This window comes from Annulohypoxylon maeteangense (genome assembly GCF_022496945.1).
Source record: "Annulohypoxylon maeteangense strain CBS 123835 unplaced genomic scaffold GGS22scaffold_4, whole genome shotgun sequence".
Taxonomy (NCBI): Eukaryota; Fungi; Ascomycota; class Sordariomycetes; order Xylariales; family Hypoxylaceae; genus Annulohypoxylon; species Annulohypoxylon maeteangense.
Genome location: NW_025953251.1, coordinates 346,756 through 372,414, shown reverse-complemented (window position 1 = coordinate 372,414; position 25,659 = coordinate 346,756). Strand labels below are relative to the sequence as shown.

At 49.1% G+C, this 25,659-nt stretch overlaps 10 protein-coding genes and 1 non-coding gene across 11 annotated transcripts; 3 read left to right on the top strand and 8 right to left on the bottom strand.

Annotated features, from left to right (window-relative positions):
• Positions 1–116: 116 nt before the first annotated feature.
• Positions 117–2,104, bottom strand: GGS22DRAFT_178383 (WD40 repeat-like protein; the record flags this gene model as incomplete). The annotated part of the gene is made up of 2 exons (XM_047963578.1): positions 117–1,128; positions 1,191–2,104. The coding sequence occupies 2 exons, from the start codon at positions 2,102–2,104 to the stop codon at positions 117–119; spliced, it is 1,926 nt and encodes a 641-aa protein (XP_047821007.1).
• Positions 2,105–4,272: 2,168 nt separating this feature from the next.
• On the bottom strand, positions 4,273–5,710 carry GGS22DRAFT_105754 (uncharacterized protein). Its single transcript, XM_047957800.1, has 2 exons — positions 5,190–5,710; positions 4,273–5,122 (listed from the first exon to the last, which is right to left on the bottom strand). Exons 1-2 carry the CDS (start codon positions 5,378–5,380, stop codon positions 4,423–4,425), a joined length of 891 nt encoding a protein of 296 aa, XP_047821006.1. The 5' UTR covers positions 5,381–5,710; the 3' UTR covers positions 4,273–4,422.
• Positions 5,711–6,040: 330 nt separating this feature from the next.
• Positions 6,041–7,372, bottom strand: GGS22DRAFT_178382 (uncharacterized protein; the record flags this gene model as incomplete). The annotated part of the gene is made up of 1 exon (XM_047963577.1): positions 6,041–7,372. One exon carries the CDS (start codon positions 7,370–7,372, stop codon positions 6,041–6,043), a length of 1,332 nt encoding a protein of 443 aa, XP_047821005.1.
• A 1,842-nt stretch (positions 7,373–9,214) lies between these two features.
• On the bottom strand, positions 9,215–10,720 carry GGS22DRAFT_156346 (GroES-like protein). The gene is made up of 2 exons (XM_047960353.1): positions 10,129–10,720; positions 9,215–10,072 (listed from the first exon to the last, which is right to left on the bottom strand). The coding sequence occupies exons 1-2, from the start codon at positions 10,560–10,562 to the stop codon at positions 9,421–9,423; spliced, it is 1,086 nt and encodes a 361-aa protein (XP_047821004.1). The 5' UTR covers positions 10,563–10,720; the 3' UTR covers positions 9,215–9,420.
• Positions 10,721–11,306: 586 nt separating this feature from the next.
• GGS22DRAFT_156344 (uncharacterized protein) lies at positions 11,307–11,921 on the bottom strand. The gene has a single exon (XM_047960352.1). The coding sequence runs from the start codon at positions 11,784–11,786 to the stop codon at positions 11,319–11,321; it is 468 nt and encodes a 155-aa protein (XP_047821003.1). The 5' UTR covers positions 11,787–11,921; the 3' UTR covers positions 11,307–11,318.
• Positions 11,922–13,168: 1,247 nt separating this feature from the next.
• On the bottom strand, positions 13,169–14,456 carry GGS22DRAFT_105716 (uncharacterized protein). The gene is made up of 2 exons (XM_047957799.1): positions 13,771–14,456; positions 13,169–13,713 (listed from the first exon to the last, which is right to left on the bottom strand). The coding sequence occupies exons 1-2, from the start codon at positions 14,327–14,329 to the stop codon at positions 13,382–13,384; spliced, it is 891 nt and encodes a 296-aa protein (XP_047821002.1). The 5' UTR covers positions 14,330–14,456; the 3' UTR covers positions 13,169–13,381.
• Positions 14,457–15,771: 1,315 nt separating this feature from the next.
• On the top strand, positions 15,772–17,103 carry GGS22DRAFT_156340 (40S ribosomal protein S7). The gene is made up of 3 exons (XM_047960351.1): positions 15,772–16,087; positions 16,363–16,445; positions 16,533–17,103. Exons 1-3 carry the CDS (start codon positions 15,929–15,931, stop codon positions 16,897–16,899), a joined length of 609 nt encoding a protein of 202 aa, XP_047821001.1. The 5' UTR covers positions 15,772–15,928; the 3' UTR covers positions 16,900–17,103.
• A 10-nt stretch (positions 17,104–17,113) lies between these two features.
• On the bottom strand, positions 17,114–19,149 carry GGS22DRAFT_105710 (uncharacterized protein). The gene is made up of 2 exons (XM_047957798.1): positions 18,676–19,149; positions 17,114–18,620 (listed from the first exon to the last, which is right to left on the bottom strand). Exons 1-2 carry the CDS (start codon positions 18,981–18,983, stop codon positions 17,156–17,158), a joined length of 1,773 nt encoding a protein of 590 aa, XP_047821000.1. The 5' UTR covers positions 18,984–19,149; the 3' UTR covers positions 17,114–17,155.
• Positions 19,150–19,343: 194 nt separating this feature from the next.
• Positions 19,344–19,449, top strand: GGS22DRAFT_t39. Its single transcript has one exon. It is a non-coding gene; the product is annotated as a tRNA-Ser (tRNA).
• Positions 19,450–20,674: 1,225 nt separating this feature from the next.
• Positions 20,675–23,852, top strand: GGS22DRAFT_105683 (uncharacterized protein). The gene is made up of 3 exons (XM_047957797.1): positions 20,675–21,021; positions 21,084–21,656; positions 21,722–23,852. Exons 1-3 carry the CDS (start codon positions 20,791–20,793, stop codon positions 23,750–23,752), a joined length of 2,835 nt encoding a protein of 944 aa, XP_047820999.1. The 5' UTR covers positions 20,675–20,790; the 3' UTR covers positions 23,753–23,852.
• Position 23,853: 1 nt separating this feature from the next.
• On the bottom strand, positions 23,854–25,080 carry GGS22DRAFT_105669 (uncharacterized protein). Its single transcript, XM_047957796.1, has 3 exons — positions 24,406–25,080; positions 24,259–24,340; positions 23,854–24,205 (listed from the first exon to the last, which is right to left on the bottom strand). The coding sequence occupies exons 1-3, from the start codon at positions 24,941–24,943 to the stop codon at positions 24,100–24,102; spliced, it is 726 nt and encodes a 241-aa protein (XP_047820998.1). The 5' UTR covers positions 24,944–25,080; the 3' UTR covers positions 23,854–24,099.
• Positions 25,081–25,659: the final 579 nt, after the last annotated feature.

The following is a 25,659-nucleotide window of genomic DNA, read 5'->3' as shown; positions in this document are numbered from 1 at the left end:
ATTCGTCGCCGATCAACTATCAAAATTGCACGACGCAATTTATAGCAGAGCGATGCGTCAAGCATTTGGTCGTAATTACATATTACCTCCACCAAGCCTTACTTAGTCTCATCTTCTCATATGAAACTGGCGTACCCGGCGTTGCGGATTTCACATCCAACTTCAGGCTTACGAGCGCTCTCGAGCATCCTGATATCTGGAACATCAGCACCAAAGTCCATAATAAGGATCTTCGCATCCTGTCCAGTACTGACGATCCTCCTGTAGTCGCACTTAGCGCTAAGTACCCAACTAGCATGCCAACCGGGGAAGTCGAGGTGTTGTTGACCAGTCTCCATATCAAAAACTTTGATATCTGTGTCATAACTACCGCTAACAAGTCGGCCACTGGCGCTGTCAATGTGCAAACTGCGAACTAGGCTCTCATGTGCCTGTATCTCTCGGAGGCATTCGCCCGTGTTGGCATCCCAGATGCGAATGACCTTGTCGCTTCCGGCGGAGGCAACGTATCGGCCATCTTCTGAGAATTGGCTGCAGGCAAGACCTTTGGTGTGTCCCGCAAGTTCGCGGATCACTCTACCGCTATCGATATTCCAAAGCTTCACGGTAAAATCTCCAGAGCAGGACACAAGGGTATTTCCGCGTAGTTGTACCGCATTCACTGGTCCGGTATGGCCATTCAGCTGCTTGATTAAGGCACCCGTGGCGCGATCCCACACGCAAATACTGCAGTCCTTGGAGCATGTCACAATATGCTTGTCGTCGAATGCCAAATCGAGAACAGCGGCGGTGTGAAACTGAAGGCGTCGAACGGGTCGGTAGCCAGCGCGTACGTTGTATATGATGCAGGTGGAATCCGAAGAGCCGGTCACCAAAATATCGTCATCGTATTGGAGGCAGAGAATAGATGCGCTATGGTGGATCGGAAATGAGACTGTGACAGGCACTGACGCATTTATTTGTTGGTTATCGGGACATAAGGCGTAGTGCGTAGGATGGCCATTTTCGTCGAATAGAATCGAAGTATCATTGACAGCTCGGGGCGGTCCAATGATGAGACGACACTGCAGAGTATGCATATCCCAAATTCGAATAGTCTTGTCTCGAGAACCAGTGATAATCTTGTTCCTATTCACATGTTAGTAAAACGAATTAGACAAAATTTCATGTAAGAAAATAAGGATCCGTACTCATCGAATTGTTGGCAATAAACACTGTCCGTGTGCCCATAAAGGAAGATTGCGCGAGCCTGTTTCCCCAACTTCCATCTCTTGTCCAGCTCCTGTCGCGCCTTGTAGATCTTTTGCCAATCATTTCCGGGACGAATGGAAGGCACACCAGAACCAGTTCCAGGCTGGATAGGCTGGCTGGTAGCATAGGTGCTCGTCTTTTCCCTGAGGAAAGACAGACGCCAGATATGTTGATCCTGAATAATGCTATGCCAAAATTTAGATACTCTACTTGCCGTCGCTAGCTGAGTGGCATCCAAGTAAGAGAGAATCTGCACAGCAAGCTCGCAAGGCAGTTCGACTACAAAATCTTTTCTGATTATAGGCGCACCCTCTTCCACAGATTCGTTGACATGAGATGTGGACATGGTAAATGTGATTCCAATTCCACTCTCGCGATCATTCTGGGATTCGGCAAGAGATACCAATTCATGATAGTGGCGTGCATGGCTTAGCGATTCGTTCTGCAAGACGGCAGCAGCTTTGGCAGCAGCACCCGTGTGCCAGGGGATGATGGGAGGCTCGAGACCATTGCCGGGCACAGGAAGGCTATGGAATTCGGCTTGTAGGGGGGAGTAGATGGTCTCCAAGGTACCGTGACCACCATATGAGGTTCGCGAGTGTCGGAAGCTAGCGGCTTGTCGTAGCTTGTGCCAGGTGGAATGTGCGGTGGTAGGGCGCAATTCGTTATTGTTGTTGCTGTCGGTAGCGGGTTCTGATCCTCGGCGTTCACGGAGAACGATGCCTTTCAGAGAAAGCGATGCACGCCTGATCCTACCCTTAATTGAGTCGCCGGAGGTGCTCCCATGACGAGATCTTCGGAACGGATTTGTGGCTGACAATCTAGCAGAATCATGTTGATCACCGGGTTCCATACCGGTGTCATGTGAGTACGAACTCGCGTTCGATGATGTTGAAGGCCCGTAGAACATGGTGGGTAGAGGTTCAGTTGGAAGAGGACTATCGGAGGTGGACGTGACCATGGCAATGGCCAAAGAGATTTCGAGGTCCGAAGGAAAGATGTGCGTGCGTATGATCAACTGGTTTAAATACGTTTTGTCTCGTTCTTCTTTTTTGGATAGTGTCGGTTCAGGTATTTACGTGATCGGCTGGAAGTAAACGATGAATGCGGAGGGAAATAACAAAATAAAGAATAAAATAATAATCAAAGTAGGAAGTAAAGGAGAAGCAAATAATAATAATATAGAATTAACGTCGGAGGGAAAATGAATGAGGGAAGTTCAATGAACGGACAGAGTATGTGAAGTAAACAATGCGCCGGTAAGGCGAAAGGCGAAAGAATGTAAGCTGTATAGTTCCTAACGTCCAAGGTTGCAATAGTAAACTATTGTTAAGTTGATAATGTTTTTGTGGCTGGTCGGCGAAATGTTCAAATGCCAGCACCCGCTGTTTAATTGGTGTGGAAGTTACCTTAAATGTCAACGTACCTGCTACCCGGGATTCTACACCATAAAGCAAGGATACACAATGTAATTTTTTTTTCTTCCAGCAAACCCCACACACACCTTATGTACCGTATGTATAGGCAGGTAAGTAATGCGTATGGTAGTACATTTGTACATACAGTGCTATGGACGCTTTTATGAGTCCCTTTCTCCTTTATTTGCCTCTCCTGAGTCAGACATTTGAACGTGCCTATTGTATGTGAACGGACGCAAATGGAAAGGGGGAACTAAAGCCTAGGCGCACCGGACACATGCATAGCGCTTCTTGTCTAGTTTCTACTAGGTACTAGGCCGTCTATGTACAGTCTCTAGTCAAAGAATTGAATGGCATTAGTTCTTCACAGACGTGGGAGGAATAGAAGAACTTTCGATACTTTATCCTACAGCGTACTTCGTACCTGACTTAGTACACCGTCTTTAAGAATTTCCCACTTTTCAATCTTTTCTATCTGCTTACTTCTTTCCTTTTGCAGTGTCTATCATCCTACATTAAGTTAGGATCGACTCGCGTCTGCTTGTCTAGAAGGCGGTGGGGTGGTCGATAAGCCAGATTAGAAAAAAATAAGTTTTTTTTTTTTTTTCCTTTCTCCAAATCTCTTCCTTGTTCCCAAAAGACGGGCTGATGCAGCTACGGCGGAGCGAAAGTCGGGGATCCCGGTTGATGGTCCTGTACGGCACCAATTCATCTGACTTGCAGCACGAAAGCCACCTATGACGAAGCCCGAGTGTTTCTTCCAAAAAATAATGGGACATCTCATGAGATCACGTACTTCAAATGAAGCATCGCTGATAGGGCAATAAAGAACCGGGCATACCAGGCATAAAATGTGCTAAATCGTCAGAGGTGAATACAATAAATGATTAGTACATTGCATGCATCTTACTTCATAATATGTATGTACCTAGTACCCTTTAATCATTAATATTATTCAGTTCTTAGGTACCCGGTACGTATTTTAGACTATTGTTTCAGGGCAAAACCGTGTTTCTACATAGTGCACGTGGAAGGACCCTTCTTTTAAGGTTGTGTCCCTTGTTTCAATGATTCGGCATTGGATATAAGAATGAGGGGATCGATAATATCTAATATCTTGGGCACTATCTATTTTGAGATATCTTACCAGATTCAATCTAAGAAGATGCGGGTGAGAGATATTATTCTTACCACATAAGCAGCCACATCGGACAACCGGTATGAGGAATGGGAAAATCTATTCCCGTGATGTTCGACCAATGCAAACATATTCCTACAGCATAGGTATATTTGCTACTAAGATTCCCACCGAATTTCGAGTCTCGTTCGTGTTGGTATTGGTGTTGCATAGCACAGCGGCTACGGCCTCGACAGATCATACAAACTATAGCCGTTGGGACATTCTATATCCGTTAGATCGGTCACAGCGAAACGCCTGCAGACAAGCCAATTAGATAAGTACATTATTCGGATTCATTGTTAGTTCCAACTTCTCCTTTAATTAGAACTGCCCTTTTGTCGTTCATATCACCGATTTAGGGTTGTGTAAGGAGTCGCTCTCGTCCATGAGCAAAGGGATTGCAAGCCACATAGCAGGAGTAGGAACGCTTCTCATCCATTCATACTGCCATATCCCAAACATAAAACATAAAAATCCAATCCGCCAAGGCTGACAGCGTACCATTTATCGCCCTACGGCATCCTTACATGCAAGTAAGCCTAGCCTACAGGTCTAGGTGCTCCGACCATATACCTAATTAATTATTCTTTCTGCCTTCATCTCATTACGAATAACAGAGCTCCGTCTCGCCTCAAGAATTCGACCCATCTTTTCCAAGTGACCTCGATGGTCCCTGCGTGCTTCCCGAGTCTCTTGCATATCAACTCTACACCACGGGTTGGTGTGACGGGTGAACTGCCCCCAGCCCTCCTTCTCCTTCGTTATCTTTACTTCCTCGCCACGGAGCACAATGAAGAATCTGCGTACCGCAGGTGCCTGTCGGTGCTTCCGGAAAATTCCCTTCTTACGCTCAGGAAAGAGTTCTGTCATCTGAAATTCGCCTTCCTCTAGTACTACAATCCGCCATTCACGACGGCGGAATGGCGTTCCGTTCGTCGCCTTGATTTTATCTTCCACAAGAAGCTGAATTTTGTCATATACCTCCGCTTTCAAACCAGAGACTCGGTTCGCCAGATCTTGAGCGTATGGTTTTCTATTCTTCGGGCCTCTGGCTTCATATTCTTGAATAGCGTCCCGGTGTAAATCGGCGAGCTCTTTCTGGCCATAACCATTTTGGGGATTGAGCTCGGTAAATCCATTACCCAAAGACTCCCACTTGACGCCAATTTTGATCCCACAAATTGTCCGAGAAGCTCCAACCATGGCGTCTTCACCTTTGACGACCTCCCATGCCTCGTAAACTATCTTTGATGGTTCGTTGCTAGGGACGAGGCTATTCAAAATCAGATATGATTTGATAGTGATAAGTACATATCTACCTAGTATTCATTCATACTTACAGATCTTTTCGCCCGAGGGAGTCTGGATAAGACATCCTGGACAAGATGGATACATTATCATTGTCCATCTCTTCTGTCTCCCCAGCCACAGTTTCGGCATCACCGTCCTCGGTCAATGACAACCGACTCGAAGCTGCAGGTATCTTGTCCTCAGGGCATACAGCCTCTTCAAATTCCCATGGTACAGGCATCGCTCGTATCGTGGTGATATGCGAATGTTTATTTAGAAGACGAACAAGATGGAAAGTGAAGGATTAGACCAAGACCGACGGATTACAGTATGCAGGGAAGAGTCGAGTAAGTCCCTTAAAGGGACACAGCAGATCTTTATACTTGCTACTGGACCATCCATTCGCGTCTTATGTTGGGGGCCATTCTGCCCCGGGGGGTATGCGTTGCATCGAATAAACAGCCGGGTCCTTGATTGGAAGCCTTATACTGCAGAGTACCGTTCTCGCAAACCCAGGTACGATTCCGCCCCCAAATATAAGAGCACCGCCATTCTACGTGCTTCGACATAGTGTCACTTTTGGAGCGGGTTTTGAAAGACCTGTTGCACAACCCCCAACCAAAATAAGGGTGAGTATGACTATTCTGCAAAAGATTTGCGACTGTCTTATACAAAAACGTTGCGGGTTTGCTTCTAGGTCTCGTAATACGACAATCACGGAAATATAGAAGAGTAATTACAACATTACTGCTCTTGTGGGAGATAAATAATGGCGATGCTGATATGACATTTATCATACTACATACACCATAGACTATCTACCTATTTACGCCCCCTTCAAGCCCCAATTTTCAATAACAACGACTTTCACCTTTCCCAAGCTATTCACCGGTAATATACCTCACAGCCCAGGTAAGAATACCGAACTCCTTGAGTCAGCTTCCTTATCTAGGTATTTTTGATCGAAACTCCTGAATATGCTGCGTATTTCAGGCGCAATACCTAGCTGATCCAAAAGGTCTTGGACCGACGAGTTCTTGTTAGAGACGCAAGCTGAGATGTCCTCCATGAAACTTGTGAAGTCTTGCGCCGACATGTCAATACATCGACGCATGATAGAAGCAGTAACTTCGATCCAAGCGCTGACTAGGGCCGGGTTTAGCGAGCCTTGCATATGTCGGAATTCAATCGTATTTAACTGGCTACGTCGAACCTTTCCTGTAAAGTCCGAGTCTGCCGGTAGGAGTTCAGTGATGGCAACAGAGGCCCTGCGTGATTTATTGACTTCGCCTACTAGCATCACGAGGTCGTCGATTGTCCCTGCGCGCCATATCCATTGCACCTTCGGCTTATTCTCGTGAAGAGAATCTCGAACTCGAGCTGGGATGTTTTGCTCCATCTCGTCGCTCCAATCTCCCTTGCCAAGATTGTCGATCCAGCCTGGGAGGTTGGAAACTTTATCAGCTGCCATATTTGTCCCTTGTTGCAGCAACGCAGAATATTTCTTCGCATCCCTTCTCCAGGTCGCGTGTAGACCCATCAACGTATCTTCTGTTACCCACATGAGGGTAAGGATCCGCTTGACGGATAGCAGGCTATACTCCTTTCCACTGACTCCCCAGTGGACATGAACGCTACAGCGACTAGAGCCATGCATCGAGTCTTTGCCTGCGTTGATGCTGACAGAGTAATTTGCCCGCAATTCTTTGCAGACGGTCTCGAGCTGCAACTTCATGGAGTGTAGATCGCGGTATTGATATACCTTGCTGACAAACTCGAAGCCGAGCCAGAAGTGTCCCTTTTCGGTTTCAGGTCTCACGGCCATACGGTTCTTATTTGGGTCGGTCCATATCATTGTTTCCTCGGGCACGATAGTGCATTTTTTATAGGAGCTATAGCAGAACTCATCGAAACTTCCTAGTCTTGCGTCTTCTTGGTTCAGCTTAGGTGCGTCGTCAACTTTGGGGTGGCCTTTCTCTTTGTATGCTGTCGCAATTCCAGCCTCTGTCAACTTGGCTGCGATCTCGGCTCCGAAATGGTGTAGTCTCTTCACGTGGAGTTCATGATCGCCACCGCCGATGTTGAGAGAATCGTATGGCTCTTGGAGAGCCTGTTGGTCAGATGGAATGGCTTCTCTTGTTTTGGTGTTGGATTCGCTCAGATATACTAGGAACTCAAGCTCGAATCCGAATGTTCCCACATCAGAAAACTTGGCTCTGCTTGGGGGGTCCATGGTAACTATCATATATCAATGAGTCGCAGGATTTTCTTTCCTAGAGGTGTGAGCTTTACATTCCCCTACCCCTTGCCTTGCTCATCAAGGGGTATATATACTCACTGGGGGGGCCAAACTTCCTGGATTTGCTCTTCATCGCTGTCGCACCCATCACTAGTGAGCATATACAAGGCAACATATGACGATTTTCTCTTCATAGCAATTGGGAATAATATGACGCTAAAGCTATGACTGCCGCCAAGGTGTCAATGGACTCTCTAGCGCCAATGACGAAATCGGCGACGTTCAACGCGCAGAATATGGAATAGCAGCAACATGTTATTCGCAATTCAACTTCCTCTTAGGCAATGATACGGTCCCATGTATTGGGCATAATTTCTCGGCCTCACTATGCAAGCTTGTATGATGTCTTGTCTGCCGGTCAATAGGTGAGCCATCACAACTACCACCGCCGCCACCAACATCATCTCCATTTACCACTACGACGCAAGTTCCGGCTTGTCACATAGCATTGTCACTATCCACACTTCTATATCAATATTATGACATGTAACGTCGTCTTCTCTAATATTGTTAAAGGCAAAGGTCGCCGGTCTACTCATGGATTAGGCTCGAGGGACGTAATACGACAGGAGTCCCGACCTAGGCCTCGTATCAGCAATGCAATATAATATATTTTGTGATCAAATGACATTCCCACCCAACGGTTGAAGATACTTGCTTACCCAGCCATGCGGGCCGAGCTCCTCTCTCCGAGATCCGGTAGCCAACGAAATCGACGGCTAGGTACTGTGTATTACTCGGGCCGTAACTATCTCCAATCTGCACCGGTCTACGGAAGCTTTATGACCTGTCTCACAAAGCTGCTTGATCACGCCGCTCTTACGCACATATATGCGTCATTCCATAACCCATATAAAATCTAGAAAATGTCCGTACCCGATGCAGATTGGTTGGATTTACCGGATCATTATTGTGTGGCACCGGTCGTCCCCGGACGTATTCACGGCAATAGGACCGTACCACCCCCGATTCTAGGTTACACGGTGATGATGAGTATGAGTGCTAGTCCGTGAAAAGGAATTGTCCCCAAATTGATGCCTAAAAATTCCCAATTATCATCTCGTTGCCACATATCTAGAGTATGAAGAAATTACAAGTTCCAAACCCTAGATCTACGCCGGGAATAATCGAGATCCTAGGTTCATGCTGTGTCTTTTAGCCGTGACTATAGTGTCGTGTTACTCTGCTAATGTTGTACAACTAGACTATTCCGCCCGTTTTGGCTCCTTATAGACATGTATGGCATCACTTACAAGGAGGATAGTTTCCGAGGGGAATCACCGAGCGTATTCACACCGCCACCACCCTTGGAATGGTGCCAAGGCAGGTATGATCTTGGCATCTGACAGACCTTGAGGTGTATCGTAAATGCTAACTTCTCCTGATATTGCGTCAATGGACGTTGATAAATGAGTTGCCCGCCACACCACTTGCTGCACTACGCGTGCACTGCATATTTCTCGATGTAGCTGATTCGCTCAATAATTACAGCGTGCCTCTTTTGAAAAACAAGATGAACTTGATCCTTCGTTTTCACATGGCAACAACCCCCGACGTAATTATTCTGAATCTGCCTACTATGGGTCACCCTACGAACGAGTTGATAGATAGGAGGGATACCTCTGTACCTACCTAGGTACTTACTATGAACTCATTAGCAAGATATCCAAAGGATCAATACGTGAATACCTATGATGGCATCACTCATGTCGAGAAACCATACTCTCAAACAATTCCCTCTCCCCCCTTTCTCGAAAAGAACAACCCCGGTCAAATCCCATTAGGGATCACTAACAATATCATGAAACGTGATAATTTTCTCTATTGCGACAGCATCTCCCGGACTCCAGAACAGATGCATGATCTAACTATTCGACTATACCCAACCGACCTACTACCTACCTAGTATGTTACCCGAACACCCGCCTACCTGCCTACATACCTACATTTCTATTTTCCCTTCCCATCCCATCTTCCTCCCCCTACGCGCCAAAAACCTTATCATAATCCACCATAGTAAACCGATACTTAACATCCGTATTCCTCAGCCTCTGGACCGTCTTTCCCAAATTCTCCGCACTAAGCGGGACCGTCTCGACCCACGACTTAATGCCCTTATCCGCCGCCAGCTGCAACATCTCCAACATCTCCCGTCTACTCCCGAGATGCGAGGCTCCGATAAGACAGCCGTTTCCAAGCAGGTCCTGGGGTTTAATAACAAGGTCCGCCTCCTCGGGCAGCCCGACGCTGACCCAGCGGCCGTGGACGTCGAGGAGCGCGAGGTAGCCGCTGAGGTCGAAGCCCTCGCCGAAGTTGTTCGCCGTGCTGATGATCAGGTCGAAGGTGTACAGGTGGTCTTTGTTCCAGTCCGCGTCGGCCGTCGCGAGGAACCCGTCTGCGCCCATCGCTTTCGCGTCCGCTTCCTTGCTGTGCGATCGCGAGATCACCCATGTTTCGGCTCCCAGCGCTTTCGCGAAGAGTACCGCGAAGTGCCCGAGTCCTCCTAGCCCGACTACGGCGACTTTTTTGCCGGGCCCAGCGCCGTTTCGCACGAGCGGGCTGTAGCTGGTTATGCCTGCGCAGAGCATGGGCGCTGCGAGGTGGCTTGGGATGGCGTCTGGGATGGGGAAGACCCTTTGATTTTTGTCAGGAATGGCGATGTAAGTATATCAGATTATTTGAATGCATACCAATGCTCATGTGTCCTCACGTGCGAGGAATACCCGCCCTGGGTGACGATTCCGGTATCGGGCCAGACGGCGCCGTAGGTGTCGACCTGCTGGGTACAGTATGTCTCGTTATCGTGTTTGCACTGGCGGCACTCCAAGCACGACCACGACTGAGCACCAACGCCTACTCGTTCGCCCTCCTTGATCAGGGTGACTTTGGGACCGACTCTTATGGCCTTCCCGACGATCTCGTGGCCGACGGCGAGCGGGAACTTCTGGTCGCCCCAACCGCCGGTGATGGTGTGGATGTCGCTGGCGCACACGCCACAGCACTCGATCTTGACCTCGACGTCGTGGTCGCCGAAGGGCTTCGTGTCGAACTTGTTCTTCTTGAACGTCGTCCAGGTCGTGGGCGACTCGACCTGGAAGCCTTCGTACTGGTCGTATTTGGACATTTTGCGAGATATGTACAGAATAGATGTAGATGTTTTACTAAGGTCGTGACACTTGACAACCTCGGTATGTGAAAATGTATAAATTCTATTTCCAGGAGGGGTTATGTATGGAGGTATATGTATATAAGTACGACCGACCTTCGACTCCCCCACCTTCCAAGCTCTTTATTCCCCCCTAACCGACCCCTGTTTTCCCCCCTCCGCTTGTTCCCCGACCGAAGCTAAGGGGGTGATTCTCCAAAAAAAAAATTAGAATGAGAAAAAGGAAAATAGAAAAGTCGTTGAATCATCCTTTTATCCGCAATAGGACACATTCCCGTCCGCCTTACGTGCTGCGTCGGGGCAAGTCAATGATGTAGTAGCATGCCTCACCTCCGCGTCTCGCGAATGAGATCCCGAAACTAACGTGAGCTAATGCCGGAAGCCGCCCGCTTTCTGTCTTAGACGATTAATCCGATGCGCGTGCCGAATCTCCCACCACTCATGTCGTCGGGATAAGACGAGCCCCTCAGCCCGATATCGTCAGGACGGTATTTTATCCTACCGAGACATTGTTGACGGTGGGTTCGAAGTTTGTTGTTTTCTCATTAGCTGTTGAAAATTAACAAAACTGGGGGCGTAGCTTAGGTGGCTTGGTGGCGGCATCGGGAATTCAATGTCGTTCATGGTGAGTGTAACGGTGTAGTGTATGTAGGTAGGTACAGCTTCGTGATCTCAATAATAAATTGTCCTCAAACCAATCCAAGATCAAACTCATCAAGCTGCCTTCTTGCCCTTACCCTCTCCCGGGGCCCCTAACCCAACCCCAGCCAAAAACGCCATCCGCATCGTCGCGCCCAAATAGACAAACGGCACATTGCCATAATCGATAGCATTCCACCTCCTCGCATCCCAGAACATCCACGCGCCATGAGCGCTGACCGAGTACAAATGTCCGAAGTCCGCGACCAATAACACAAACAACACCGTTCTCCAGACCCTTAAATCGCCCGTGGACCGCAAGACCAAGGCCTCGTTGAGCGCGAATAGGAGGTACAGGTTCGCGAGCTGCGACATGACGACAGAGGTGCCGAACGACATGGGCGGCGACGCGTGCGACGTCATGGCCAGGTACTCCCGCTGCCGGAAGTGCGCGTAGAAGGCCCCGACGAGCGCGGACACCGGCTCGATTATTAGGAAGAAGGCCCGGTACGCGAGCGGCAGGACGGTCTGCCGCGGCGCCATGGTGTTCGGTTTTAGTAGGCACCTAGTGTAATGATTAATGAAGGTTTGATAGTTTTTTTATTTTTATTTTTCTGTTTTAACTTTGTTTTAGTTTCGTTATGTTCGTGGTTGACCGCTTTGATACACGATGGGGTAAAAATTCAACATTGGAAAGGAGAGGATCTTCGATTGGCCAATTGAAATTCCTGGAATGGTCCAAAAACTGCGGTTTGGAATAACCTTCTTCCCTTGACGTCTTTCGCATCCTTCCTTAAAGTGTCTTTCAATGTTGTCTATGGTTCTATTATTCTTATCATTTTACTACAATAATCTATTCTACTGTCTTATTGTTATGGTTCGTACTTCCGAATGCTTCTCATTAATAGCGTCGGGTAATAAGCGATGAGTTCTCGGACATCTCTGGCAGATTTCTTTCCAAGCTATTTCCCATGAAAATGCAGAAAAAAAGGATGCAATATGGCATCGACAAGTTACACCATGCGTAGGTACTTGTTAATGGTTCAATCAGGGAGTTCAATACTCCTAACAATAATAAGACTGTAAACTCAGGCGCTTCGAGCTAAATTCCATCCAATAGCCTACCACTTCATCGCCAACGCTCACCGAACAGTTACTTATTATGTCTTGTACAACCATGAGCGCTAATTTTATAGCGACTATCTCTAAGTGACCGTTCATCACGCAATGCGTGGACGTTGGTGTCACCAACAGCTTCTCTGGAGGTCCCGGGTTTACCCCAATGTCTAACCGGGATCTGTATCGTAACATCGCCCTCTCACGTTTTGCCTCTCATAACAAGGCGTATCGCCAAAGCATATGAAGCCAACTTGGAATCCGATATAGAAAATTCAATTTTGATTGTACCTATTAACTAGGTAACATGTGTACGTACGGATATACACCTATTTCCGAGGTTCATGGAGGATACGTTGGTTTCTGAGATGGCTCGGTAATCACCCATGCATTCGTGTATACTCCGATTAAAACAGCACTTTTCCTGCGGCTGAATAATTACATATGTCGTTTCTGCTCACCTCGCTTATGTATGTACTACTCCACAATCCGGCGGCAGAGATAGGCAAGAGGAACGATCCAGGTAATCCTACCCTGCCATCTCCAGATACCTTCGCCGTAGAAGTGCAGATGGCTTTTCTAGTGGACTCCGATGTAAGATAGTAGACAATATCCATAGGGCTACTGACATAAGCTCTAAACATTGCCACCAGAAGCCAGCCCAATGAAGAGTAAGGCTCAGCTGAAGATCCGAACATCCTTCGGGCTAAGCATCTGATAGTGGGCTCCTGTCAGAAAATAACCTGATAACAACATCCTACCTAGATATCAGGCTTCGTTCAACGCACGTGGACATTGTGTTACCAACGTTGAGCAAGCAATCTTATATGATTGTCAAGATAGGCTTTTGCGCCTAGAAACCTAGTATGTAGTCGCCTGTACGAGGGCCATGGTTCTACAAATGTATATACACTAATTTTAGAACGTCAAATTGGTAATCCCTAACTCCCAACTCCGGTCTACTCTGCCCGGGTACATGATTCGATAAACCGTTTTTGAAATTCCAATGCTCAGCCGAGAGCTCATCGTTGTACATTCGCTGGTGAGGAGGGGAGCTCCGCTATCACCGGGCGTTCCGTGTCTCGGCCCTCGAGCTCTGTGGCTGGCGCTAGTAATGGGGCGTATGAGTGGTGTTTCTGGTCCGGTGCCACAGAGTTCCATCCGCTTAATTCGGAAGTATTGGAAATATGCCTGTTATCCCCATGCCAGGAATCTGATAGTGCTGGTGAAAGTTGCGGGTGGCGATACTGGCTATGGCTAGGGGAATAGGGCGCGAATCCGGAATTTGGGAATCCAGGGCTTGGCTCCCCTGATCGATGTCCATCCTGGAACGGCGACATATGGGGAGAGTATGCTGTTTCTTGGTTAGTCCGATATAGAAAGACGTTATGGACAGTAAAAGTAAACTTACGTCCTGAACCATACTGACTGGCCACTCCGTCGCCTTCTTTCCCTTGTTTCCTCCGCTTTGCCAACCAACCGCATCTATACGCCATGACGGCAAGAACGATTGCGACGAGCGCTGCGCATCCGAGAGCGATTCCAAGTATCGCACCGAGAGAAAGGGAATAACCAGAAGAAGAACTTGGGGAAGGGGTAGATGTGGTAAGAAAAACTTGTGCATTGCCGTTGTTATCGCTCAGGGTTGCTGGCAGTAAATTTGCCGTTGGGCACCCATTGTTCTGACATGCGTTGATGCTACAACATCCAAGGAACGGCGGTTGATCACTCTTGCAAGTAAACCACCGAGTAGAATTGCTAGGAGCAGCACAGCTCTGCGGAGATATACTATCGTAGTGATCTGATGAGAAGCTCGCTCCTGACAGAGAACTCTGAGGGCAACTTCCGCTGCCATCTGCACACGGGTCGACAGTGCAACAGCCAATGAAACGAATCTTTGCCTGGTCGCAAACGTAGAACTGACCCCCGGATGGGCACGATAGCCCTAGATCGGCGCGAGTAATTGTCATTGCGAGGATGGATTAGGGATTAGTTTAGTAGATTAAGAATTAGATGTACAATATTTGACCGCTGATAGAAAAAAGTTAATAAGGGAGTGAGAGAAGCATCCCTCGCGGGGTCGTTGCAGCAGCAACCAACAGTCTTAAGGTCCGAAGAGGTATTTCATCACTTTTGGGCTTGGCTAGGAGATACGTAGATCCAATCCATTGCTGGCAAAGCAAGATTGACGAAGGATTGGTGTAGCCTTCGGAACCCATGTGGACATGGAGCGATCAGACCGTACAAAGTACACGGGACCGACATATCTGCATGTTGAGCCTCCACTAGCTACCGTGGCAGTGATTCCGATCAGAATAAGCAAACGTTGGGTTGGTTTGTTCTATCGACTGATGCATCGACATCCCAAATTAGAACTATCACCGGCGCCTGATTGGTCAGAAGCCCGCCAGCTGCGGAGGCGCAGTCTCTGTTAGATGGAGATAATTGGGTTAACCCAGAAGGCTGGGTCTAGTCCTGGACTACTAGACACTACTCAGACTACTTACTCCAGCTCTTTATACTACACAGTAGGTCTCCGCATAAGTAAGACCTTCTTGAAGCTAGGTCTGCACTCCCTTGCCGGTTGTTACTACCGGGATGGACTAAATCGTTCGAAGGTGATGTGATATAAAGCCTCGTAAAGCCATCGCCGATTACTTCAAATTTCCCAGGTCTGCAAGGAAAATAAGCACGAACGGAATACGAGTGAAGAGCGCGACGAAGACGGCACGGCGGCTTGAGATGGACGGCTCAAAATTGAGACACGGAATCTTGACGAGGCTCTGGCTTAAGCGAGGTCGGTACCTATCGGTATTGTACTTGGCCCCCATCAGCTCATCCGGTCTGCGTGGAACGTTTCCACGAACGCACCCATAAATGCAGATCCCTATTACACGAGAAGCAGCTGAGGCGGTGGGAGAATTGCAAGGCTGGCAACCTTTCAAATATCAAGTTCTGAAGCATAACTTGATATATAGAGTATAGAGGTTTCTGTTGGCGAGAGAATCATTTGAAGATGACATCATCTATGAAGATAACATAGATACCTAGAACAAGAGGTGGCCTAATGAAAATTGAATGTTGTGTTATCTCAAGCATGATTAAATTCCGTTGAAGACATATGTATCTACATGCAAGACGATGTAAGGGAGCTAAGTAAATGAGAATGATTTATCATGTTAGGAGGTGTGAATAAAGAGAGTTGGAGTTGGAGCTAGAGTTGGGAAGAGTTTAGAGTTGAGGGCTGCCTGGGCTGTCAACCAGCTGACAAACTTAGAACATGTGGAAATTAGGTACATAGGTACCTAATAAGTAAGATTTCTGTTAGCCACACTGCTCTCAGTCAAGCCACAGTAATCCCCACCTATTTTAAGAGATCGCTTGTTCTGAGCCCTTGGTGGCCCAAGCGCCAATTGCCCACAACTAAATCGATTTCCTACAATTTCCTAAATTCCATTTCTTACTTGTGAATTTTCGCGACTTCAATTTCAACCAACCTTAACCCACCATCTCCGTCACCCACTCCTCTGCGACTTTTCCCCTTTGTTCCGACAACAAAAGCCGCAATAATGAGTGCCTCATTGAACAAGATCGCGCCTAACAGCTCCTCGCGCCAGAACCCTTCTGAGCTGGAGACCAGCATCGCTGGTGCTCTCTACGACCTCGAGACGAACACTGCTGACCTCAAGGCTGCTCTTCGACCCCTTCAGTTCGTCTCTGCCCGAGAGGTATGAAACAATGAATAGATTCCTTCCCGACTATACCTAGGACCGCTTTCAACCTAGCCCTATTCCTCGATCGCGATCGTGCAATTCTTTGCTACAAACGACTCGTCTACGGTTATCGCAAACCGTAAATGAGTTCGATATAAATGGCATAGGAATATTAATAGCAATATCAATATCAGTGGAATAGGACGGGAAGCGGTCCAAGGAACACTTTGATTAAAAATTGATTAAAATGTGTCCTGGAGCTCGCCGGCTAACTTTTGGGTCTTGATTAGATCGAAGTTGGCCACGGCAAGAAGGCAATTGTCATCTTTGTCCCCGTTCCTTCTCTACAGGGCTTCCACCGAGTCCAGCAGCGGTAAGTCATATATCCCATTATTAATTCCTAGTATTAGATCATCTATAAATAATATGAATAATTACTAACATTATATTATTTGGATAGACTCACCCGTGAGCTTGAGAAGAAGTTCTCCGACCGCCATGTCCTGATCCTGGCCTCTCGCCGCATCCTTCCGCGACCCAAGCGTTCTGCCCGCTCGCGCAACACCCTCAAGCAGAAGCGCCCTCGTTCGCGAACTCTGACTGCTGTCCACGATGCTATCCTCGGTGACCTAGTCTACCCCGTCGAGATCGTCGGCAAGCGTCTACGAACCAAGGAGGACAACAGCAAGCTCCTCAAGGTCATCCTGGACGAGAAGGAGCGTGGTGGCGTCGACTACCGTCTGGACACCTACTCCGAGGTCTACCGCCGCCTCACAGGCCGAACCGTCACCTTCGAGTTCCCTCAGTCTGGTGCTGCCGAGTACTAGGGTTAAACGGTCGTTCGTCTGGACTGGTCTGGGACTAGGGGGTTTGGCATTGGCACCGCGTTTCGTGGCGTTATGACTGCATGGCGGCAATACGGTGGGCCAAAAAAGTGACTGGCACGGCGTCTAGATAGCTTGTGAAATAATTGACAAGCCGGTTTTCTGATGACAATTACGAACTAATTAAATGCTTTGATTATCTTCATGTGCCTCTTTTTTCTCATAATGTCTGCATTTCGGGGTATCGTAGATTCTCTAATTATTCCTGGCTGATCCGACCAATGCCAATGGCGCACCAGTACGCCAGTTCCCTCTTTTCCCTCGTATCCTTCTCCTTTCCGGCCGTGCTGCCCATGCCCACTTGATCCTGAGACACATCGCCCTCCCACTCCAACCGTACAAACATAGGTATCTCCAACACGTCTTCATCCTCCTTCAGCGGACTCAGATCCGGTTCCGAATCGCTCTCGTTTCTAAGTAGCGAAGGCTCTCCTATCTTCAGGGACGCGGGAATCACTTCAACCACGATACTAACCCAGTTGCGTCCCCGCTCCCATATCTTGCCCGCTTCCGCCTGATGCGTCCCTTCGTCCCCACGCCGGCGTCGGCTCTCCTTCTCCCCGTCCTTCAACACGTCATCGAGATACATATCTGTGTCCGTGTTCGCATCGATCGTGAACTGCGGACACAAAACCGTGACCTTGGACGCGAAACGTCCCGGCGTCATGGCCGGCGTCGCGAGCGTTACTTTGATCTCGTCGAAGATCGGGTTCTTGAACGTCAGCAGGAACTGCGCCGGCTGCAGCGGCTTCAGCAGACCGCCTGGCCCCGCGACGAACCCGCTACCCCCGGGGGACGTGGAAAGCGGCTTGATGGATACGCTCGGGATGTTGTTGTTGGCGACGAGCCGGATCCGCCACCGCGTGTTGCTCACCTTCGACTCCGGCTTGCTGATTATGTGCCGGCACACCGGACACCGCTTCGACCGCTTCGTGCGCAGTAGATACGGGATCGGCCATAGGTCTCCGGAGAACCGCGCTCCTTCTTCTACTTGCGACCGCGATTCTTCGCCTGTTACGGTGCCGCTCCAGCCGTCGCGTCGGAGTTGGGAGAGGAGGGCGCTTTCGTCGAGGGAGGCGGCGCGGAACCCTTCGTTTGCGCTGCTGGCTTCTCGCATTATGCTGGCTTTGGCTTTCGGCTTCAAGGTGCTGTTGTTGCTGCTGCTGCCGCCGGGGCCGGCGTTGCCGGAGTACAGGTTCATGATTCGCGAGAGCGCCCCGGGCGAGTTGAACCCGTAGTCGGCTATGCCGGCTAGCGCGCCGCCTGCTGTTGAGGAGTTGAGGTTGCTTTGTGCGGCGTAGAAGGACTTTAGGGCGGCGAAGCGGGCTTTTGTTGAGTCGTCTATTTTCTTCGGAGTTGTGTCTCCCCCTGTCGTCACCGCTGCTGCCGTCGTGCTGGCGGTCGAGATTGCGGAGTGTTTGCTGTGATCGTCACCGTGGCGCAGCTTCGATATCTGCGAGAAGATGCCCTGCGGCTTGTCGAACTTCACCCCGATCTCGGCCGAGTTCCAGTTGCAGTACGAGCAGGCGAGGATCCATGGTCCGGAGGGTGGTACCGGACCCTGGCCTTCGGCGGTTAGGAGGGAGGGCTCGGGTGCGGATTCGAGGGATTGCACGGCGAGGGGGCCGATGCAGATGGGGCATTGGAAACAGCTACGTGTGCATCTGTGTAGAGGTGTTGTTAGTGAGTTAAGTTTAATGTTGGGGTATAGAGACGTACCTATTCCCTTCGGTTTTCAAACTACTACTTCCAACCTCGAAGAGGCAGTTCGGACAGTAGATAGTAGCGAGCTCCTCGGAGACACAGCGAGGACAGCGGATCTGAGAGCATACATCGCAATATAGCAAGTACTCTATAGGGTACAAGCTGTAGTTGGAACGGGGCGCACGGGGATCGAAGGTCTTGTCGTCGTCGTCGTCCGGCTCGTCCTGGGAAGTGGGAGAGGGCGCCTCGTCAACGGGACGAGACCGGCTTGTCGAATCGTAGCAGGGACATTGGATATACGTGTAGGGAGAGAACGAAGCCATTGAGACTTCTCAAGGCGGCATATTTCAGCCGTGGAATATACACGTAAAGCTTCGCGAACCAAAATTGAGGAAATCAAAAGCTGAAGTTGCTGAACAAAGTCGGTATCTCACACTGCAGCGCGTCAAACGGGAATTATTTCTTAGAAAATGGTTCCCTTCTTTGTTCTATCTAAAGAATGTTATGTAACAAAAAGGTCATTTTATGCTAATATTGGTTTCCGATGTCTAACCGTTGTTTTGGAGCTCTATCGATAATAAGCTGTACTCCGCAATTATGCACTTACTCAGAATATGCTAACATTATAAGCTAGTATTAGTGGAATGCTTAACATCTGAACCACAAGAGTTAAGATCACCCAAGGCACTTTGGCGGAGTGGTTAACGCGATGCCCTGCTATAGGCTAAGTAATTAGCAATAGTCCAGGCATTCCCTTCGGGGGCGTGTGTTCGAATCACACAGGTGTCGACTCAACTTTTTGCTCTTTCTATCATTTTTTGAAAGTGTAATGCAATACTTTCTTCATCAATCCGCAGTTTAGTTTTGATGTTCTTTTTGCGTTGATTCTTTTCTCACCATCGCCTACATGCAGGCAAATGTTAAAGTAAGCCAATTAAGAGAGCTTTTCGTTCAATATCCCTCTCTAATTATTTAATTTCACATTAGGTCTATCTCTTGTTCATCGAATAAGCTCTTCAATTCCTACTTTGATATTCCTATGATCTACCTTGCTATCGATCTGTGCCGCCATTATGAGAGGAGTGAGAAAAAGTAACATTTGATAGTCCGCAACTGCAGCCACTCGACAATAGTCTCATGCAGTGGTCTCAAACGTGCATCGGGTAGATCTGCTGCGAGAAACCAACCCCCTACCGCCACGGTTTATTCCAGTAAACCTACCTTACGTGGTATGAGATACATGGCTGAACTCATGATTCATCTTCATCTTATAATCGATCAGCAGAGCAAGTGCTAAATTCTTAAGCAAAGTTCCCTTCGGTCGCTTTAAAAGTTGCGTCTTTAATAAAAAGTGTAGAGAAGGTTGAGGAACAAATTGAAGGTGCCGAGGACCGCATACATCAGCTAAAGGTTGTGATACAGAGCCCAATCTTCTTTATAGTCCCCAGCCTTCGCACCCAAGATTCGCCCGTTCGCCGAGCTTTAAAACCTCCGCGCATCCGTGGAAGCAGAATAGTTAGTCTGCCTATCTACTAGGTAGGTAGAATTAAATACCAAGAGCAACTATATACGCACCCAGATTACCGGTAATATTTTGTTCTGAATGACGATTTCATTATTATCAACATCTACCTATTATAACCAGAAAATGGCCCCTAAGCCCAAGCCGTCCTAGATTGTACCCGACTGCTTGGTACGGGACGGTGGCTTACAACAGCTTTTCAATGGATTACGCCTCTCGCGGCGATAGCGCGTTCCGCGCAACATCATGGTTTGCGCTAGCTCAACTTGCAGCCATTTTAGGTCCCGAAATAAGCAAGATAGGGAAAAGGGGGTTGGAATACTCGAGCTTGCGTGGAAATCGCAAATATATACCCAAAACTGCTCTTCGATCTTAACAAAGTTTGCGGTCTTCGAAATGCCTGACGCTCCTATACATACACTTCATTGTGTTCACTTTAATTCAAGTATTCGACGTCATGACGAAACCCCAAGGTTGCTAGAAAGCAGCCCAAGCCTAGATCTATCAGGATCCTTGGGAGGACCTTGGGGCGTTAGAAGTTTCTTTTTCGATGACTTAGACTAGGTATCGTGGTCGAGCATATGAGATAGATATATGGATCTCTCACGATGACAGATACAAACAGTCACCCCCGTCCCACCTCCATGCGCCCATCGCACCGAACAGATGGACATCTCACGCGGGAGTTATCCCTATATAACGGTGTATCAAATCGATCTCGAGGTTGGAAGACTAAGAAATCTGACAAGAATACCGAAATACGACCGGCTCGCAAGTGGAGTATTAGGAGATGGGACGGCGCTTCGATGTCTAGTAACGTTTGGGACAATTTAAAAAGGGTACATTCTCATACCATCTCTCATAGAGATACATTGTAACCCACACAGCTAACACGATATAGGATCCCGAGTTATGGTATCGGGATGGGAATTGCTATATTCATCTCTACGGCCAAGGGCAGAGTCGTAGAGGCCCAGCCTTCAAAGTCCCTTTCTCTGGACTACTAGAAGCGAAATGCGAGCCATTTATTGATCGATTCATGGCTCGAAATATCATCAGGTCAAACAGCCGAACCCAATACGACAAAAGTGACCCAGCAAGACGAAGTCGCATCGAACTCTTCATCCCGTCGCCCCCTCGGTCGGACAAGCAAGCTTCATATAAATACCATTTAGCAACTCGTAATTTCATTGCTTATGTCTTTCGAAGATCAGTGGTTGGGGAGAATCTGGGAGCCGCCTTGGTTACCCTCATGCATAGCATGTTCCAGTTTCGAACCGGGGCTGTCGATAACGTACAGGACTTGATGGATTACCTGGACGAGGAAGGCTATCTCAATTTCAAGAATAACCCAACACACTCCCTGGCTACACTCCATTTGGCGGAAACTTTTCAGCTAAGAGACCTGTATATCAGCTCATTCGCACATTGTTGTGGTATGAGCGGCCAGTTACCTGTCTCTCCTGAATATCAAGTTTGTACCCCTAAACTACATCGTATATGAACATGAATAAACTCACATTGCTAATATGAAATTAGCTCGTGTCTCCCGGAACTCGAAAGCTCATTCGGTGTGCTCGTGTTGAGATGAATCTCAGGTTAGGTCAGAGCGCAAACATGGTTGGAACTTTTCTTGAGTACGAATTATCGGAAGCACATCTTGGCTTGTATGCTGGCGCTAGAGCGCATCTCGAACGCTTCCGAACCCTATTACACAATTTCTACGTCGCCAAGTTTGGGTCTTATCCGCCACCATCTATTGATTCTCGGACGACAATGTTCGAGATAGGGATCCTCCAAGAAATGAGGGTTGATTTTGAAGCTCTTTACCAATACTTGGTTGATGATACGTTCGACACTACCCATATAAGTCCGTTCTTAGCTGAGGGAGGCATTTGTACATGGCAGTGTATTCAGGCATTCGATAGGAGACATGAGTTCAAAACTCTACTTCACCCCCTTCCACGCCTTCCAAAGATATCCCGGGAAAATACTAAAAGGACGTCGTGGCTAGGTAAACCAATGAAGGCAGATCGAAAATGGCGCGAAAACACTCACGCTGCTTTGCTGAAGGCTACAAATACAAGCGAAGAGCTCATGAAAAATGGACTAGTGAGGATATATCGCCAATTCGAAGAAGGAATCGCCTACTGGCCGACAAAAGCAGACAAGATAGAAAACTTGGGGCCTATGGACAGTCGTAAGGTGCGTTGGATCTTGATCTACGCAACCTACCAGGCCCTCCGGCAAGCAACAGACATCCCGCCCGAAGTCCGCGACACCGCTGGCGCTCCGTACCATCTTTGCATATCCACAGCCGACCTGCCTCCGTGGGATGAAGATCGACCCGTACATAAACTTGTGCGAAGACAGACGCATCATCTCACCCACGACGCCTTAACACCACCAAGCCAAGAGCCCATCACCAGGGAACCATCTCTCCGCGAGAAAATCTTCGAGATCAAACCCGACATCGACTACTTCGCGCTCACGCACCGCGACACCAGCAACAACGACAATGAAACCAAAAACGACAGCACATCACGACTTCGCAGAGCAGGAAGCTGGACAGGAAGTCTAACAAGTATCTCGCGAAGCCTAACAACGCGGCGGTCCTCCGCGAAACTAACCAAGCCGCCGCCCGAGAGGACGCCCACACCGAGCAACAACGCATCGTACCAGGAGATCGTAGTCCAGGGCTACGGCAACGGCACATCGGACATCAAAGCCTGCCTCATCGACATCCCAGCGCCAAAACGCAAATCCACAATCGCAGAGGAACCATCGCCCACGGCATCAACATCGACCTCGTCGTCGCGGTACTCCAGCAACTCCGACCTGCGTAAGTCCTCGCACGACAGCAGCGCAGGAAAGACGCCCGACACGTCCATCTGCGAAAGCGCCACGACGGCCGAAACACGAAGCCAAGGCCCGACTCGCCTGCGCAAGGTCCGGCGCGACGCGGAGACGCGGAACGGAGCGTCGCGAACGCCGACGTGCACGGGCTTCGTCTTCCGCCGCAAACCGCACGACGAGCGCGCGCGTGGGATCGACGTGAGCTGTGGGTTTGGACTGATGCGCCGGCGGGAGCGGGGTGTGAATAAAAACACGCAATCAAACCCCGACTCGCACACGCATACGGAGTCGTACACTGCCTCCAGCGCCCTCCCGCCTACCATCCCGCTTCTCAACTTCGACGTAACCACCACCTTAGAGCCCGACCCCTCTCCCGCTCCCGCTCCCGCTATCGAAAAGGCAAGCAGCGCAACAGCAGCAGCAACGACCACACCCTCCCTCGAGATGCCGGCCCCGCAGGCGCCGACGTCGTGGGATTACGTTAAGGCGGTTATGGAGGTGAAGGCGACGAGTTGGATGACGGGGGGTGAGGAAGGGAATGCGAATGGGAACGGAAATGGAAATGGGAATGTGGGCGCGGATGATGTGCATCCGGAGTGGGAGCAGTATAATGACCTGGGCGGACTGACGGAGGTGCATGGGAGTCCGGCGCCGGTGCGGGTTGAGGGGCGGAGGTTGGTTAAGGCGCCGCCGGGGGGACGGGGGTATTTTTAGGGGGGTTGTAAGGGGTTATGAGGGGTGGATGATACCTGTTACCTAGTGCGAGGAGGGCGTTCGGGGTTGGGTTGATGAGTAAGGATTTATGAGGGTGACGTGTATGTAGCGATGAAGGGGGGGGAAAGGGTGTTGAGCATAGTCTAATTAGCTGGAGGATATGAAGATAGCATAATACGGCTTGTTCATGGGTATTGGATATATTCATTCAATCTTACAGCCTGGGCTTGGACTCGTAAACACGTTATCACGACCGTAATCGTGACATTTCTTCATCCCCTCGTAATCGGCATATACGCCTGCCTTGGCTCACTTTGACCTGTTTCCCACGTAAAAACGCGATTGACCTACTCAGACTTGATCGCCACACTAGACGACGCGTTCGACAATCCTTCTACGATCTCGCCGCCCATGACGTAGATTATGTATGTCGGGAAGATAAGCCATAGGCCGCTATCCCACAGTCAGCCAATTCGATATTTTCAACAAGAGAAGGGGAGACCTACTTCGGGATGATCCACAGGAGAATCAGATCTTGGCGGCTGTTATGGCCGATGTTGTCGAAGCCCGAGAAGTACTCATTAAGCCCTTTCAAACAACCCCATGTTAGCAACCACGATATATCATCACAAAACAGAACATTGGGCACTCACAATACAACACCGTCTTACTCAAAGTCATAACCGCCGCACTAAACGCCACCAAAACCGCCACCCCAGCCTGTCTTCCCAGCAAAACCTTCTTCCCCTCTCCCACCCCCTTCTCCCTCCCCTTCCCCTTCACCTCAACCCTAACCCCCTTCCCAAGATACCAGCCCACATAGAAAAGATACATAACCGTCTCAACGACATTCAGCGTCCCCTGCGCGGCCGTGAACCCGCTGTGCGCGTCGAACGCCTTCCACCCGTACACGTGGTCCACCTCGCCGTACAGCTTGTACGGCGTGTACAGCGGCCAGTGTAGTGATCCGCCCTCCATTGTTAACGGGCGCAGGAGCACGTATCCTGTGTCCCAGATCACGAGGGGCAGGGACAGCCCGAACCAGAAGAGGGTTAGACGCGTGGGCGCGTGTGTCCAGGATGTGCGGGAGACAGTGGTGCTGTTGTTGCTGCTGCTGGGGCTGGGGCTGCTGGGAGAGGGGTGGCGAGGCGCGACGGAGGCGGCGCGGCTGGCGGAGCGGGTTGTTACCATTTTGATGGTATTTTTTCGGTTTGTGCGGTCTGCGTGGGATGTTGGTGGGGTGGTGGGATGTGGGGATTGGTGATGGTATCGCGGGTGTTATGTCGGAGGTAGGTAGATATTCGGATACGTTTAAACGAGTTGCGTGTGATTTCTACAAAATCACATTTCGCGCGTCGGGAGAGGCGAGCTAAAGTTGTTGGGTAATGAGAAGTGTGTAGGGAGCTTACTTAGATGTGATAGGTAAGGTCAGAATGGCAAGGTCAAGAAAGGTCGGGCTTCCACCTTAGTAAAATGGATGCGGGGAACATAATGCGACGCTGCGCTGTTGTTGCAACTGCCAGTCAGTAAACATTACAGGCATGGTCAGACTTGACACTCGGTCGTTCCACCACCCGTAGCTCGCCGCCCAATTGGGATGATCGGGACCCATTTTGGAAGGTGCTGAGCCATCCATTATTCCGTCTGGGTTTGAAGGTACAAAGTACTTGTATTACTACCTGTGTATGTATGTAGGTAGGTAGGTGGTTAAAGGGTCGTCGAATTCATCGTTTGTCATATTGTACTGTAGATATTTTATGAAGTTGAAAGAGTTGGCAAATACGATTGTAGAAGTAAAGTCAGGGGGAAACACTACACAATTGTTGGACGGGGGCTTCACCTTTATAGCTATAGGTAGGTAGGTACCTGTAAGGGCTGCGGTCGGAAGTTTGTGTAACCAACGGCAA

What these genes read in the sequence shown, in the direction of transcription:
- GGS22DRAFT_105754 (XM_047957800.1), bottom strand. Translation starts at nt 5,380, where the DNA reads ATGCCTGTACCATGGGAATTTGAAGAGGCTGTATGCCCTGAGGACAAG. An exon ending in TCCCTCGGGCGAAAAGATCT is followed by an intron (nt 5,123 to 5,189) that starts GTAAGTATGAAT and finishes GATTTTGAATAG; the next exon opens with CCTCGTCCCTAGCAACGAAC.
- GGS22DRAFT_156346 (XM_047960353.1), bottom strand. Translation starts at nt 10,562, where the DNA reads ATGTCCAAATACGACCAGTACGAAGGCTTCCAGGTCGAGTCGCCCACG. An exon ending in GTGAGGACACATGAGCATTG is followed by an intron (nt 10,073 to 10,128) that starts GTATGCATTCAA and finishes CAAAAATCAAAG; the next exon opens with GGTCTTCCCCATCCCAGACG.
- GGS22DRAFT_156344 (XM_047960352.1), bottom strand. Translation starts at nt 11,786, where the DNA reads ATGGCGCCGCGGCAGACCGTCCTGCCGCTCGCGTACCGGGCCTTCTTC.
- GGS22DRAFT_105716 (XM_047957799.1), bottom strand. Translation starts at nt 14,329, where the DNA reads ATGACAATTACTCGCGCCGATCTAGGGCTATCGTGCCCATCCGGGGGT. An exon ending in CAGTCAGTATGGTTCAGGAC is followed by an intron (nt 13,714 to 13,770) that starts GTAAGTTTACTT and finishes ACCAAGAAACAG; the next exon opens with CATACTCTCCCCATATGTCG.
- GGS22DRAFT_156340 (XM_047960351.1), top strand. Translation starts at nt 15,929, where the DNA reads ATGAGTGCCTCATTGAACAAGATCGCGCCTAACAGCTCCTCGCGCCAG. An exon ending in AGTTCGTCTCTGCCCGAGAG is followed by an intron (nt 16,088 to 16,362) that starts GTATGAAACAAT and finishes GGTCTTGATTAG; the next exon opens with ATCGAAGTTGGCCACGGCAA. An exon ending in TTCCACCGAGTCCAGCAGCG is followed by an intron (nt 16,446 to 16,532) that starts GTAAGTCATATA and finishes TTATTTGGATAG; the next exon opens with ACTCACCCGTGAGCTTGAGA.
- GGS22DRAFT_105710 (XM_047957798.1), bottom strand. Translation starts at nt 18,983, where the DNA reads ATGGCTTCGTTCTCTCCCTACACGTATATCCAATGTCCCTGCTACGAT. An exon ending in TTGAAAACCGAAGGGAATAG is followed by an intron (nt 18,621 to 18,675) that starts GTACGTCTCTAT and finishes ACCTCTACACAG; the next exon opens with ATGCACACGTAGCTGTTTCC.
- GGS22DRAFT_105683 (XM_047957797.1), top strand. Translation starts at nt 20,791, where the DNA reads ATGACAGATACAAACAGTCACCCCCGTCCCACCTCCATGCGCCCATCG. An exon ending in TTTGGGACAATTTAAAAAGG is followed by an intron (nt 21,022 to 21,083) that starts GTACATTCTCAT and finishes AACACGATATAG; the next exon opens with GATCCCGAGTTATGGTATCG. An exon ending in CTGTCTCTCCTGAATATCAA is followed by an intron (nt 21,657 to 21,721) that starts GTTTGTACCCCT and finishes ATATGAAATTAG; the next exon opens with CTCGTGTCTCCCGGAACTCG.
- GGS22DRAFT_105669 (XM_047957796.1), bottom strand. Translation starts at nt 24,943, where the DNA reads ATGGTAACAACCCGCTCCGCCAGCCGCGCCGCCTCCGTCGCGCCTCGC. An exon ending in GAGTAAGACGGTGTTGTATT is followed by an intron (nt 24,341 to 24,405) that starts GTGAGTGCCCAA and finishes GTTGTTTGAAAG; the next exon opens with GGCTTAATGAGTACTTCTCG. An exon ending in CTCCTGTGGATCATCCCGAA is followed by an intron (nt 24,206 to 24,258) that starts GTAGGTCTCCCC and finishes ACTGTGGGATAG; the next exon opens with CGGCCTATGGCTTATCTTCC.